The 16,345-nt window shown below is 40.2% G+C and overlaps 1 protein-coding gene across 2 annotated transcripts in view; it reads left to right on the forward strand.

The window, feature by feature from the left end:
* LOC127440525 (microtubule-associated serine/threonine-protein kinase 3-like) overlaps positions 1 to 16,345 on the forward strand; it is a 52,510-nt gene that overhangs the window by 16,444 nt on the left and 19,721 nt on the right. Inside the window, exons 2-6 of one of the 2 annotated variants that reach the window (XM_051697161.1) lie at positions 5,534 to 5,565; positions 8,757 to 8,833; positions 9,695 to 9,764; positions 12,716 to 12,791; positions 15,765 to 15,919. In XM_051697161.1, coding sequence (XP_051553121.1) covers positions 5,534 to 5,565; positions 8,757 to 8,833; positions 9,695 to 9,764; positions 12,716 to 12,791; positions 15,765 to 15,919 — 410 coding nt within the window. Of the gene's footprint in view, positions 1 to 5,533; positions 5,566 to 7,459; positions 7,915 to 8,756; positions 8,834 to 9,694; positions 9,765 to 12,715; positions 12,792 to 15,764; positions 15,920 to 16,345 lie in introns of those variants that run through there. The other variant, XM_051697160.1, reaches the window with a different exon arrangement.

Genomic DNA, 16,345 nt, shown 5'->3' on the forward strand with positions numbered 1-16,345 from the left:
TACTAGAGAGGAGAGTGGCACCTTCCCTGGAAGGATGGAGTCTGTCTCTCTTTAGCAGGTCAGGTCTACCCCAAAAACTCTTCCAACTGTCTATAAATCCTATGCTATTCTGCGGACACCACTCAGACATCCAGTCATTCTGTGACACTAATCTACTATAGACCTCATCACCACGACGAGCAGGGAGGGGGCCAGAGCATATTACAGTGTCTGACATTTTTTTTGCAAATTGACACACCTCATTAACATTATCTCTAGTGATTTCTGACTGGCGAAGCCGTACATCTTTAGTGCCGACATGAATAATAATTTTAGAAAATCTACGTTTAGCATTAGCCAGCACTTGTAAATTTGATTTGATGTCAGACGCTCTGGTACCCGAAATGCATTTAACGATAGTGGCTGGAGTCTCTATTTCCACGTTCCTTACAATAGAATCACCAATTATTAGGGCTCTTTCAACATGATTCTCAGTGGGTGCATCACTGAGTGGGGAAAATCGATTGGAAACCCTAACAGGAACGGGAGAGTGGTGTCGCTTTGCTGAGCGAGTATGCCGGCGAGATGTCACCCAAACGCCCTGCTGCAGGGCTCCACAGCTGGAACCAAAGTGTGTGTGTTGCTCTCTGTACTGCCCGCATCCAAAACAGTATCTACCGGCTTCTCTTTCTCACTGACCTCCACTAGCATTCGGATGCGTGCCTCTAACTCATGAACCTTCTCCGTCAGCCTGACTAATTCCTTACATTTATCACACGTGAATCCCTCACTGCTGACGGAAGAGGCTATTGTAAACATGTGACATGCAATGCAGGAAGAAATAACATGAGCGGATGCCATGACTTACTGCAGTTGTTTGTTGTTGTTGTTGGTTGTTCCTGAGTGGTGAGGGTTTGAGATCGATGTGAATCCCTCACGCAATTGTTTGTTGTTATGATTGTTCTTGATAAGCGGTGCTTTGAGATCAATGCAATAATCCGTGTAACACAGAGGAGAAAAACGGGTGCGTGCTGTAAAATGCACGGTTTAATCGCGATAAAAATAGAAAGCAGATGCATGTGGATAATGCACGCAGTTGAATCACGATAAGACCTCTAAACTCACCAGGTCCTGGTCCAAGACTAAGATGTTTCCAATTGAGCAATCCACACCAGATGAAATGAGGGACTTAGATATAAAAAAAATCTATTCTAGAATAAATCTTATGGACTGATGAAATAAATGTATAGTCCTTACCAGATGGGTTCAAAAGTCAAAAGGGTTCAATAGTGTAGTTACAGACACTATCCTTCAATGCACCACGAAATACCTCTAATTTTGTATTCTTCCACTTTCGCTCCATTTTCCGAGCTACTCTCTTGAGCGCATGAGTGTGATCATTTGTACCATGGTGCAGGGTTTTTTTTCTTTAATTTTCTTTAATCGAAGGGGGGCGACACTATCAAGAGTGCTAGAGATGACTGTATTTATATTTTCTGTTCTCAGGAATTCCAACAATTCGGACGTTGTTTCACCGGCTACGATTCTCAAGGTCTTCCAGTTTTCCCAAAACGCACTCCAAGTCCGCCTTGGTCGCTAGCGTGTTAGCAGCTAATTCTCTCTCCGATGACTCCAGACAATCGATCTGTTTCTGGACATCCCCCATTCTTGTAACCAACTCTCCATGGCCATAATCGATCGACGTATTACAGCAAGATCCTCCAAGTCCGCTACGACCTTCGTCAGCAACACCGACATGCTGGACAGTTGATGCTGAATTTCTCCCGCCGCACCGTCCAAACCGAGTCCCTGGTCTGCAGCCCTGTCAGGGATATCAGCTTGAGCACATAAGTGTCTTTTAATGTCTCCATAGCCTGAGGATTTTGAATTCTTTGACATATTGTCTTCATAGAACCGATATAAAAAATCTCATCAGTTTATAAAAAAATTTAAAACTAGCAAAGTGCGCAGAGCTTGCTGTTCACACGTCCGACCCTCGCATGGTGCTATGCGACTCTCCACAACCTCAATATTATGCTTTTGACCCAAAAATAGAATGGTGATGGTCACTACAGGATAATCGTTAATATCCCCATGTACACATCTCACCCACACCCGATTATTTGCATCCAATGCCCCATTTTGAACCAAGCATTGATGAATGGAGGTTTGGTTACAACCTGAATCCACCAAGGCTTGGTATGTACCCCCCCAATACTCACGGGTATTTGGTACTTCCCGGCTCGATCGGGGGCGGCCTGTGGAGTGTCGGGGACCCAAATCAATGTGTCCACCTCCATCACCAGGCACTGATCTCAGATGTGTCCCGGTTCCCCGCAACTCCAACAGACCAGCCCAAACCTCATGCCCACATCAGTGGCAGCAGCTTCTCCCACCTGAGAGGAAAAATGGGCAGAGCTGGGGGAGAGAGAAACAGGAATGTTAGTGCACCCCTGAGGCCGGGGATTTCAGGGGATTGATCCACCATTTCCGGGGGAACGGAATGGGTTGGAAGGAAGGAGGGGAGGGGGAGGGACCACACAGAGAGAGAGAGAGAGAAAGCGGGGCATGCCGGCACCCGGATACGCTGCTAAATGGTCTTCCGCCAACTGTACTGCTTCATCCAGCGTCTCCGGTCGTTGGCACTGGACCCACTCCGCCATTCCTTTCAGTAGTCAGGAGATGAATTGTTCCAGTACCACGTGATCGATGACATCACCGATGTCGCTGTGCTCCTCAGCCAGCACTCACCACCGGGAGGCGTCACGGAGCTGTTGAGCAAAGGCAAACGGGTGTCCGACTTTGCTCAGCATCAGGTATCGGAACCACTGGCGGTGCTCTTCTGGACTGCGGCCAACCTGCTGCAGGATGGCTTTCTTCAGCTCGGGGTACCTCAGAAGGTTATCGACCGGGAATTGTTGGGCTGCGAGTTGGGCCTCCTTGGTCAGCAGTGGTAAGAGGTGGACTGCCCATTGTGCCCGCGGCTGTTTCAGAGCTTGGGTCGTGTGTTCGAAGAGCTCCAGAAAGGCCTTCGGATCATCTTGCATCTCCATCTTTGCAAGCATTACATGGGGGTTCGCGGCGTGCACCCCATCCTGGGGTACCAAGCTCCACAATGCCCGTCGGTTCTCCTCTTGGCCTCAAAGGAGTGCCTCAAAACATTGTTGCTGTTCCGCCAGCAGATCCACGAGGGCCTGGTGTTGAGCCTGGTGGATGCTGGCGAGGGATCGGAAGACATCCTCCAGCGGCGATGATGACTCCATAGCAGCGTTTCCTTCCTCCTTCCTGAGTTTCGGCACCAGTGTAACAAAGGTTCGTTGTCAGGCAGATAAAGGAGGAAATGGGAGCAGGTAGCCATGAACCATGTGAGTCAGATTTTATTAAAATAAAACAGAAATTTCTTTCCAGCTTGTATCAAACAAAATAAGGCTGCTTTTCAGCAACAGTCATGAACACTATCTGATCGCAGACAAGCAGTCACTGGTGTGTCACTTTTCTCTCTCTCACTCTGTGGACTGGGTTACTTTTATCTCCCCCGTCTCTCACTGCGAACATAGAAAGGTAATTAGTAGCAATTAATCTCAGGTGGAACTCCTTACCGCTTTATTTCTCTCCAGATGGGCGCTTGACCATGCCCTCACCTCCACAGTTATGTTTCCAGGAGTGTTGGTTATTCAAGTTTTGAGACGTTACAGACATTACAGCTGATTTTCTGTAAACCTGCTTTGGAACAATGTGTATTGGGAAAAGCACAAATAAAAATACAAAAACTATTCAAATAAAAATTATTTGACTTAATTTACTTGTTACAATGGTTTTTTTTTTCATTTTCTACTTTGGCAACAAAATCTCAATGTTCTCTCTTTGCACTGTCAAACAAGCAAGTGATAGCTAGTGCTGAAGCATTTTACCAATCAGAGGTTAGCATCATTAATTCTGATTCAAAGTAATGGCCAGCATCGTCCAATCACTGCCAACCATGTTAAAATAAAATTTAACATAAAAAAATTCTGTATCTATGTATTGATTACCATTGTCCCATGTCTACTAACCATGCTGAATGGTCTAACATCCTCTGCAGCCTGTAACTGAATTTTTGATCAGAAGTTTTGAGTGTATGCTATTAGCTGCAAAGGAAAACTATTGGATGCTCCCTTGCTCCCTATTTAGTGAATGACTTAACCTCCAGTGTGCTGTCTGTCTGCACTGGTCTCAGAACAGTTTGCACCTTATTTTCATCCTAACTCCATAAACAGCCTCTAAGAAGCAACATTTTCCTGCTTTTGGATGCACCCATTGATTCTCAATTTGATCATGCACAGTGAATATTGGATTTCTAAGGGAAAAATAGTCCTGTAGTCCTCGTCTGTGGCCATTGTGTTTAACAGCGTGTCGTTTCCCGATAAATAGATGACATTTTAAAAAATAGCATAACGGACGAAACTACAGACTCTAGTCTTTTGACTCAAACAGGTTTCATAGTAAAAACTTAATGAGGTTTCTCACCATATGTAGTTTTGTTGCCATTTCTACCAAAGACAAACTCCGCTGTGATTGCCACCATGTTGTTTTGTCACTCTGTGCATCGAAAGTTGAACCCTTTAATGACAGCCCAGAGTGTCCTGAACTGAGGTCAGTCATTTTAAATTAAATTATGCATAGCGTATAGCGAAGACAAAACATAATGTACGCTCATGAGGACACAGGGTTGCACAAGGTTAATACTACTTTCCATCGTTCAAAAATATTTAAAAAGTGAGAAGTATTCATTTGACCTCATACATCCAGATGAATTTTTTAGATGTCCATCCAAAGATGCATTGAAGCTCACTGAAAACAATTCTCCAGCCAAAGAGGGACAATAAGATAAAAAGCAAAATTGTGTGAAACTGAAGAGGAACATGTCAATTGCTGAATAATTTTGTGAGGCTTTAGCCTAATTTTATTATTATGCTATAATTAACATATTAAAGCTCTATCAGCATTAAATGAAAACTCAGTAACAGTACTGGAAACACTGTCAGGTTTCAACTGATCCAGTAAAACAAATACAGACTTGCTCCATTTTCACTAACTGTGTAACATTTCTGTGAGCTAGAGTTCAGACTGAGGACCATTTAACTGAAAAACGCTAATAAGGTTTGAACATGAAGCATTCATCTGCCTTGGTATTGAGCTTCTAAGTGGTTCTAAAGGTTTGTTTTTAGTTTAGAACGTCCATATTAAAAGTCTTGTTGATAAAAGTGAATTTAAACGCACTGTCACAAAGATCAGCGGCGAAGCCATTAAAATTCATTATATGGCCATTGTTGAGGGTGTGTGACCATGGCATAATTCACCCAGCTTGTTGAATCTCATGAGATCCAAGGCTTCCTTTGCTCATCCTTTATTTCTGTATTAATTACAATATTGGTGGATGTTCCTTTGAAGCACACTTGTGGTCTTTGCTAAAATAAAATGGCACATACCATTTGTGACCACAAGTGTATAGTATCTGTTAAACATGTCTTCTTCATTTGTTATTTAAATCAACTCAATCTTTATTACTTTCCAGAAGGAGCTGAGTCTTCCACGGAGAGGAAATATGTGAGTATGATATAGGCTTCTTAGTCTAATATTTTGTCACCCCCATCTCTTCAGTGTCTTTTTTTAAACTTAATGTTTTAGGTTTTTATTAATACAAAAAGTCTGCATCGAAAAAGTATGTTCTATGTTATGTTTTGTTTGGTTTTTATATTTGCTCTATATACTTGTATGTTTTCCTTTGTAAAGCGACAAAGGGGTCTTGAAAGGAGCTATATAAATAAAACGTATTATTTTATTATTATTATTATTATTATTACATAAAAGTCGTTTATTTGTCGCACCTACTGGAGTAAATGTGCAATCTCCAGAAATGGTCACTGATCGAATCAATGAATGAAATCAAAATTAATGATGACCCACCACTATTTGGAAAGCCAGGGGCCACAGAGAAGTGGACTGATAAAAAAAAAAAGCAAAGCAGCCCACTGCTTTTGGACTGTAGGAATGTACATATTTAGCTGTTTCTGAAGGAAATTGGTACTTTAATTCACCATAGTGGCATTCAACTGATCACAAAGGATAGTCAGGACATTACTGATGTAAAAAACAGCACCATCACTATTTGAAAAAAGTAATTTTTGATCAAATCTAGACAGGCCCCATTTCCAGCAGCCATCACTCCAACACCTTATCCTTGAGTAATCATGCTAAATTGCTAAAATTTACTAGAAAATCACTTTCCATTATATTAAATACAGTTGAAAGCTATTTGGTTTGTTAAATGAAGCTTAACATTGTCTTTGTGTTTGTTTTTGAGTTGCCACAGAATGCAATAGACTGGCATGTCTTAAGGTCAATATTAGGTCAAAAATGTCAAAAAAGAAAAGGCTTTCTCTAGAAACTCATCAGTCAATCATTGTTTTGAGGAATGAAAGCTATACAATGCTTGAAATTTCTAAAAAATTGAAGATTTCATACAAAGGTGTACACTACAGTCTTCAAACACAAAAGACAACTGGCTCCAACAAGGACAGAAAGAGATGTGGAAGGCCAGATGTACAACTACACAAGAAGATAAGTACATCAGAGTCTCTAGTTTGAGAAATAGACAACTCACATGTCCTCAGCTGACAGCTTCATTGAATTCTACCCGCTCAACTCCAGTTTCATGTACAATAGTAAAGAGAAGACTCAGGGGTGCAGGCCTTATTGGAATAATTGCAAAGAAAAAGACACTTTTGAAACAGAAAAACAAAAAGAAAAGGTTAGAGTGGGCAAAGAAACACAGACATTGGATGACAGATAATTGGAAAAGAGTGTTATGGATCTTAACCCCATTGAGCTTTTGTGGGATCAGCTAGACTGTAAGGTTCGTGAGAAGTGCCCGACAAGACAGACACATCTATGGCAAGTGCTACAGGAAGCGTGGGGTGAAATGTCACCTGAGTATCTGGACAAACTGACAGCTAGAATGCCAAGGATCTGCAAAGCTGTCATTGCTGCATGTGGAGGATTTTTTTGATGAGAACTCTCTGAAGAAGTTCTGACATTTTTATCAAATTATAATAGTAATTTTTCATGTTATTAATGTCCTGACTATACATTGTGATCAGTTGAATGCCACTTTGGTGAATTAAAGTATCAATTTCTTTCCATAAGAGAAAAATCTGTACATTATTCCAAACTTTGGCCGCCAGTGTACCTAAACTGCTCATGAGAGAAGTAGACTTAAAGGCATGCAAAAGGTGGTGCTTCTAACTTTTTGGACTTTGACACTTTTATTATAAACCTTTGAACATTAATAATGTTATTATTTCATGAAAATGACCTACCAGCGTGGGGACACTAACAGAGGGCGATTCAGTGGCCCGGGACTGTGACGTTTCATGCCCCACCATGACCCTCATTTCAGTTAGATTCGATGACAACTTCCTCCACTCCGCACACACGCTTTTCTTTTATTGTTGCGCTAAACTTGTGGTCGTTGCAGTTGTATTGATGTATATTAACTCCATTCTCTTCGATGGACAATCTCTGGCGCTGTGACAGAGCTTGAGAGTAACCAGACGCTGGCATTTTTCAAACCAATGTGGCAATGTGTCACTTGTGGAAAAAATAATGCGATGATGGAATCAGCGTTGTTTCACTTAAGTCGCTTTCTGTGTACCAGTGCCCCATATTGTATGCAATGGAGTCTGTGTCGACATGAAGTTTTTTGGAAAATTCATTCGACTTAAATGCTTTTTCTCGTCACAATATTGCGTTGTTTCAACGATGAGGGTTTGTTAACTTTGGGCGTTAAGAAGACGACGAACACGCCGACACCATGTCAGAGCGGAATTACTGGACTGTGTGCCCGAGTTACAAAAGTCAGTTCGTTTCAGGAGGCTTAGTTAAACGACCCAAAAGGTAACGATAGTTCAGATATAAAACAAGTGAATATTTGATTATTTATTCGCAGTCGAAGTTGTTCTGCGATTTCCAAACTTGGAAAAAGCCACAACTGAGAGAGAAAAGCGCTTGTTATCTTGATAAAGAAAAGTTGTCTTTAGAATCCCTAAACAACTACTGTATTGTTCTCATTAACTGCTTTATAACACTCTATCCCGTTATCGACAGCGTATAGCGTTTTTGTTTCCAATAGTAAACGTGGCCCATGAGCGTCTGCTGCGCATTGTCCTGTGTTGGCGGTACAAGGCTATTCTCTTGTCTAGACTTTAAAGTTTATACAGTTTTACCGTCGACCTGTAGCTATATCGGGTGTGTGATGACTGGTTCATTGTTGCATTTCGGTTGGAAGCCTTAATTCTTTAAAAAATTATAGTTATATTGTAAACAACAGTAATCTGTAGTCAAAATTTATAAGGGCAGTGTGGCTGATTTTCAGGTTATATTCATTATATTAAAGTGCTTTGTGAGACAAAACGAATTATAAAAGCACGTGAGTTAAAATATACTGTATGTATCTTAAAGTCAAGATGCAAAAGATGGCATTGTAAAATCATTGGTGATTTACACAGGCTTGTTCACAGGAACGGAGGGTTGATCAAATTATACCATAACATTTTATCTTAGTGGAAACTCATCAACTCTTTGGAAGTGTGTTTGTTTGTAAACCCCAAAATGTTAGGTTGTGTTCTAGTAATAAAAGCCATTAACAGAGCATCCCTAAATGTGTCTCTATTAATGATGGGGGCTGGGAAAAGCAGAGTATTTTTGCCTGTAACAAGCACAAACTTTTCTTTCCACAGTAACCGAAACAAAAGGAAGAGTCTGGCTCCTTCACCTACTCTATCAAGACCGCTCTCACCCCTTCCTTTCCCAACTGGTAGCTATAATTGTGCCTTTTTGCTCCTCTCTTAATTAAAGTAATTATAGATAATGGTAGATGTTGGCTTTACACTGTGGTTAATGACAAACACCGAGTAGGACAATGTGCTTGCACAGCCTTGTTCACTGTTTGAATATTCCACCTTGTAAATGAAGCCTGTTTCAGGGATAATTCATCCAAAAATGAAAATTCTCTCATCATTTACTCACGCTCATGCCATCCCAGATGTGTATGACTTTCTTTCTTCTGCAGAACACAAACAAAGAATTTTAGAAGAATATTTCAGCTCTGTTGGTCCATTCAGTGCAAGTAAATGGTGGCCAGAATTTTAAAGGTCCAAAAAGCACATAAAGGCAGCATAAAAGTAATCCATATGACTCAAGCGTTTAAATCCATGTCTTCACAAGTGATATGTTAGGTGTGGTTGAGAAACCACATATTTAAGTCCTTTTGTTTTACTATAAATCTCCATATTCACTTTTTCATTCATCTTTTGTTTTTGGCGATTCACATTCTTCTACTACTGGTTAGGGAGAAGAATATATAGTAAAAAAGGACTTAAATGTTGATATGTTTCTCACCCACACCAATCATATCACTTCTGAAGACCTGGATTTAACCACTGGAGTCTGGAATACTTTTATGCTGCCTTTATTTGCCTTTGGAGCTTCAAAGTTCTGACCACCAGGTTTATGTTCAACAGAAGAAAGTCATACACATCTGGGATGACATGAGGGTGAGAGAATGTAATTTTTGGGTGAACTAACCCTTTAAAGGAACACAAGTCAATAAAGAATCACTGGCATCTAATAATACTGCCATAATGTGCATGTTGACCATGGTAACTGTTTTCTGCAGGCAGCAGTCCACTGGACAGTCCTAGAAATATCTCCAGCAGTCCTTCTGTCAACTTCCCATTTATACGGAGGTAAGAGCTGAGCAGAATAAGGCACCACACTACAGACATTTCCAAATTTATACACACATTTTAACTGCCCTTTCATAACATCTATATAGAAGCAAGGAATGAGAAAGATCAGCTGGTAGGGTTTCTAGCTGGCCAATAAGATTGTGTGTTAACTGCAGCTCCCCCCAAGGCTGTGCTGGGGAAGGGAAGCTTGGCATTTGTCACAGCAATTATATTGAAGTCAGTGAGTAGCCTTATTATTTTACGCTGCCATGATTATGCACTGAGGCTTCATCCGCTTTTATAAATGCTTGCTCATACTGCTTGAAGTGATGGGACCCCACCAGCTGCCTTGTACAACTCGATGAAGATTGAATGAGTTTTTGGTTGTGTCTATATTGTGGCCCCAAAATATGTATCTATCCAAAAATATATATATATCTATTTGTTGGGAAATTAAATATCTAAGAGGTGGTTTGAGATTTATGTAGATTTTTAGAGGACATGAAGTGTGTTCTAGTTTCTCTGATGCGTATTGGAGTACTACAGTATACTGAAATGTTTTGTTTAGCGTGATTTAATTTGTCCTAGCATTACTTTCAGAGACAAATAGTAAGGGGAAAAAATCTATTTTTCAAAGCACACGCTATTTCTAAGAATGCATGATTTTATTTCACAATACTGTAGCGATATTCTCCCATCAAGAATCAATATTTTGAATTAATTTTTTACATTTATGTTTTGTGGAGAAAACAGAGGTCATAAATAAAAAAACTGTGAGAATTCAAGATGTTCTGTAGCACACACACTCAGTTATTTCTATTCATACTAAAATCCAAACTCTGAACAAGCTGAAAAAATATAATTGCACAAAACACCGAAGTCCAGTGCAGATGAAAGAGAAACAAGTGAGGAATAGATGTCTGAAGGTTTAAACTAGTTTTTAAAGTTTTAAACTTGATGTAAATAAAGACATTACAGTGAGACAAACAGCAAGCTAGCTAGATAGATAGTCAGATAGACTGTCATATAGTCAGAGAAATTGTCAGATAAATAAAGGCAACTTAAAGGTGCTTTAAGCAATTTATTAAAAAAAAATAAATACAAAAAAAATAATTTTTCATGGAAAAGTATGCAAAAAACATTTTCCTACTCTTTTTAAAGATATTAATGAAATAGTGTCCTGAGATATCTCACTGGTCTCTGTGACAGCTATAGACTTTGTAAACGCTTTTCACTGGTCAATAATGTTTTTGTTTTTTTTCTCCCCAATTTGGAATGCCCAATTCCCAATGTGCTCTAATGGGGCTTTTCCACTGCACGGTACGCGACTCAACTGCTCGCTTTTTGGGGGTTTTCCACTGTGGATAGTACCTGGTACTTTTTTTTAGTAGCAACTCGGTCAAGGTTCCAAGCGACTAAATGTGACGTCAAAACCCTGCAGATCACTGATTGGTCAGAGAGAATCGTCACTACCAGTGTCAATGAATTGTAAAAAGAAATGGCTGTGCGCAAAACCACACCGTGGTCAATAAACGAGGTGCAGACGTTCCTCTCGTTAGTAGCCGAGGAGAGGATCCAACGAGAGCTGGATGGGGTGACGCAAATAGGTGGCGCAACTATGACGATCAGCATATAATCCCACCCACGTTGAGGCTGCACTAAACTGCAGAGGAAAAGCAAGCTCAGAAAAGTAAAGCGAGCAGAGTCGAGTCGAACCGTAACGTGCAGTGGAAAAGTGCAATAAGTCCTCGTGGTGGTGTAGTGACTCGCCTCAATCTGGGTGGCGGAGGACGAATCTCAGTTGCCTCCGCGTCTGAGACCGTCAGTCCACGCATCTTATCACGTGGCTTGTTGAGCGTGTTACTGCAGAGATGTAGGGTGGGGTTTTGGAATGAGGGGGCGTGGTTAATTCAACGTCTCAGTCACGTGAAAGCTTCAGAACGCTAAAACAGAGACTATTAGCAGAGATGGGCCACTTCTATTAAAATGAATGGGAGAAACTGGAACGCCCAACCAAGAAGCTCTAGCGCCCTATGGTCAATGATGTAGAAAGGAAGTCCTGCCTTACAGGTAAAAGAGCCGATCATCTTTTAGATACAGACATTGCCTGTCAATCATCTCAATAATGCGCATGCGTATTAGCTATACAAGCCGGGAAAATTGCGTTTCATAGTAATATGAGGTAAAGGAACACAATTTATTATACCATTGTTGTCAGATTTTGCTGCTGATTTGAAATGTCTTGAAAAAGGTCTTAAAAAGCCTTAAATTTGATTTTAAAAACTTTGCAGCAATCCTGTACACACACCTGTTAGCACAATAATGCTAACATTTATGTAGTTCATTGCACTCCATTTCTGGACGTCTATCGTAGCTGGACCGTAACGGTGGATAATATAAGTAATCCCCACTGTTCACGTCTTGCAAATAAAGTGAAAAGAGCACACAAACAAATTATTTCAAGCTTTTTCAAACAGATGTTCCTAAGTCAATCCTTCTTTAGGTAGCCGATGGAAGAAGCAGCATCTGGGACAGGAGCGCTGTGCTTTTTGAGTGGTTTCTAACATTGCTGTTTTAGACTAAACTTTAGTTTCGCTTGATTATTAGGATAACCATTAACTGCACACATTGTCCGGGAAATTTTAAAGACATCTTACAACATTTAAAAAGCAAGAATCTAACCACATGACACGCAAGCAAGCAGTGACTGGCTACACACAAAACGCCAACCAATCGCACTTCCGCTAGCTTATTCCGCCCACCTAGCGAAAGGCAGTGGACCCGCTGAGAATATTGTTGATATTTTAAATATGTAAATCTGTCCAGTCAATTTTATATCATTTGTCACTGACTGAAGATAAGCTTTGGTATTCCCACCACGGAATATCCTTTGCTTTGTTCCAGAGGATATAAATGTAGCCTCCAACCGGTGTATGATAGTGTCTTACTGTATCTCTGACCTATTTTAGAGCTGACACACGAAGATGGTCTGTGGCATCTGTCTCCTCTGGATATGGAACCAATCCACCCAGCTCTGCCATTTCAGTAAGTAGGCTGCTCTCATTTATTCTGAAAAGACCCTCTTTGTTTTCCTTTTCTTAGGCCATCAATTCCTTTTTTATCTGTTGTGTTTTTTTTGTGTTTTTTATTTTTTATTTTTTTTACCAAAGAAGGCTAATTATATAAATAATGTACAGAGCACAATTTGTTTAAATCCAGCATATATTAAATGTGTTATCTTTGAATTATTTATTTTTGCTCCTAGAATGCACTTTAACAACAGTGCTAACTAATCAAAGGGGAGCCAGTTAAGTACACAGGAATAAGTACACAGCATGCTATATTTCCTCATTAATGTGGTGCAGCACACCTGAGCTTTATGAATGAGAGTGGTCTGTTACAATATTGATGTACTTTACAGTGTTACAGTAAAAGCTTCTGTTTATTTTAAAGCTGAAGTGTGTAACTTTTTCAAAGTGCACTCAGTAATTTTTCCCCCCATTTAAAAACTTTTACCCCTAAAGAAATGAGTTGTAATTTTTAAATATACAGTACTGTGCAAAAGTTTTAGGTACTTGTGAAAAATGTTGCATAGTGAGGATGTCTTCAAGTATAATGACATAAATTGTTTTTTTTATCACTTAAAGTCCAGTAAACATAAAAAAGCTAAATCAATATTCGGTGTGACCACCTTTGCCTTTACAACAGCACCAATTCTCCTAGGTACACCTGGACACAGTTTTTCTTGGTTGTTGGCAGATAGGATGTTCCAAGCTTCTTGGAGAATTTGCCACAGTTCTTCTATCTGTTTAGGCTGTCTCAATTGCTTCTGTCTCATCATATAATCCCAGAATGACTCGATGTTCAGTGGGGGGCTTTGTGGGGGCCATGACATCTGTTGCAGGGCTCCCTGTTCTTCTATTCTAATCTTTTCTATTTGCAAAAGTAGTGTTTGAACATTTATATTTCCTATTGACACACTAAAGCTGAATATACAAATAACCATCTTAAGACAAATGTTTTTGTGAAACATCTTAAGTGCCTAAAACGTTTGCACAGTACTGTATGTATAAAATCTTGACTGCTCACACAAGATGAGGACTCTATTCATATCAGTAACCTCATAAAAGCTGTTTTATTCTACATGGGGCAGGGGCACCCTTATGGGGGCTGCCATTTTTAGAATCGCATGGCCAGCTAAAAACTGCTTGCTTAATCTCAGTAACCATCTTGTTATTGGACACTTTCACTTTTGGATTAAATAAATCATGGCTGATTGTGAATAGTGAATTTCTACAATAGGTGGGTTTCCATCCAACTACTTCTATGCACATTTTGAAATTGTGCATAAGAAATCCTGAATGGAAATGCTTGATATACGAATAAACTTTCTAAATTCTCTTAAAATTTAATGCGCAAGGAGGAAGTGGATTTTATAGAGTTTCGCATTAGTTAAAACGTGCATTAAGGTGATGGAAACTGTTATTCGCAAAACAATGACGTGTTTTGACCATTCTTGCATGTGCTATGAGTGTGCGATAGCTTGATGTGACTAGCCCACCGAAAGGTCTGACCTTGGCACACAATTCTTTGAACATAGCGCTTGTCATTCGGAAGTGTTTAATCCACAGCTGGTCAATAAAGTGGGTCCTCACAATCTGCCAGAACAGTTTTGAGAGCGGGCACTCCCAGGTATGCGGAGACTGGCGGTGTGTGGGCAATCGCAGCTATTTCAGCTCACATTATATCAGATATTACACTTATTCTGCAGTGTCTCGTGGATGCATTTAATAAAATGAAATACTTGCTCCAATCTTACAAGTAAAACTGTCCCCAAAGCAGGGAGAGGTCATTCAGCTGCTCCATCATGACGAGGCGGCTCCCTCATGATAATGCGCATAACGTAGTGGATGGAAACGCGCAACAATTCGTATTTTCTTGTCGTATTTTTTTAGAAATGCGCTTAAAAATGCTAAACATTTTGGATAGAAACCCAGCAATTGGCATCTGTAACTGAAAACTATTGATTTTGAATGATGCTGCATCCACACCACTAGGTGTCACTGTAAGTCCAAGATGACACAAACAAAAAGTTACACCTTAAATACTTCTCCTGTCCCAGCTTAATATGCAGAGGCAACTATAAGAAGGCTAAGCCATTTGTAGGTTGATTTCCTCGAAAACAGTAAACAGTCTCTCTGATTCCCAAACACTCCCCGTCTTCAATTTGGTCAGACAAAAACAGATAGTTCCACCCCAAACCCACACCATTGGTTAAGCTGGTGTTGCCGTGTTGTGTTGGTTGAGATAAACAAACAAAGCAATGTTTTGATAGCGCCATAGAGCCACAGCGTTTACACTTTTGTGGAAATTCAACACACTAAAAGCTTACTTATAGTTGCATATTAAATTGGGGTAGGAGAAAAAATTGCACACTTCAGCTTTAATTAAAGGTTTGGTAATGTTGGGTAATCCTGGGTTACACACAGCAGTGAATATAGGAAATTTTGTTTATCATTTTCAGGGAATTCATTAGAAAAGTAGACCCATGCAGTGAGGTCAGCCTTGTTTAACAATGTCCTATTGAGCTAATGTCAGTGAACACTTTATTCAGAGGGAAGATGTGAAGCTTCTCTGGTTTCCTCCTCCAAGCAGTGATCCTGTCATATGCTGTTCTGTTCATTCTCTTTAAACAAGGATTTGAGCTTAGTCTTAAATTACCATCTGTAGAATTGAAGGTGTCCTGTCTTAGTTTATCTTCGATAAATGCAGATTATGCCATTTAAATTTTCAAACTCACTGCTCACTACTTCATGCAAATACACTCCCATGTGCCCTGCCTTGCTGTGATGATTTTTCCCCCTGTGCACAGGTCAGGAGAACAGATATACTAATGGATGTTGGACTACATCTTGAAACAGTGTTAGGGAGGCAGTTTTCAAGTTCTTCACAATAGCCACATTTTAATGTGATTTGTTGTCTTAATCTTGCTGTTTATTTCTCTCTCTCCTGCATTAGTCTTCCTCCTCATCACAGGAGCTCTTGCACCAGCTCCCCTCCCAGCCCACCCCAGATGACTTCCATCGACTCTTCAAGCATTTCAGGAGCTCAGAGACTGTGGCAGATGAGGATGGACAGCCCCTTCCTTTCCGGCCTCGCTCACGGAGTCTAAGGTCTCTGCTTGTTGCAGGGAATGCAGTTAAATTATTTGGTGAAATCAAACTTGCCGGCATAGAAAATGGGAAATCCCATGTCCTAAGTTCCTTGATATGAAATTAATAAGGGATGAAGGATTAGTTTGTCTTATGTATCTACACAAAAGGGCCCGGGCATTACTCACTCACATGCAGTCGTGGGCAAATGTTGGCAAATACCATATTAGTTGATGCTTAACTATCTGCTACACTTGACACATTTGTCATGACCCATCTGGATAGATTTTGTTAAGCTTTCAACAATGAATAATTACCCGAGATATGCAATATGCATGCGTGCATGATGCTCACAAAATGTTGTCTACAAGGAATATTTCACCCAAAACATATAATTGTCATAATTTACTCACTGTCATGTAATTTTAAACCCATATGATGTTTTAT

This window comes from Myxocyprinus asiaticus, chromosome 5, assembly GCF_019703515.2.
Source record: "Myxocyprinus asiaticus isolate MX2 ecotype Aquarium Trade chromosome 5, UBuf_Myxa_2, whole genome shotgun sequence".
Lineage (NCBI taxonomy): Eukaryota > Metazoa > Chordata > Actinopteri > Cypriniformes > Catostomidae > Myxocyprinus > Myxocyprinus asiaticus.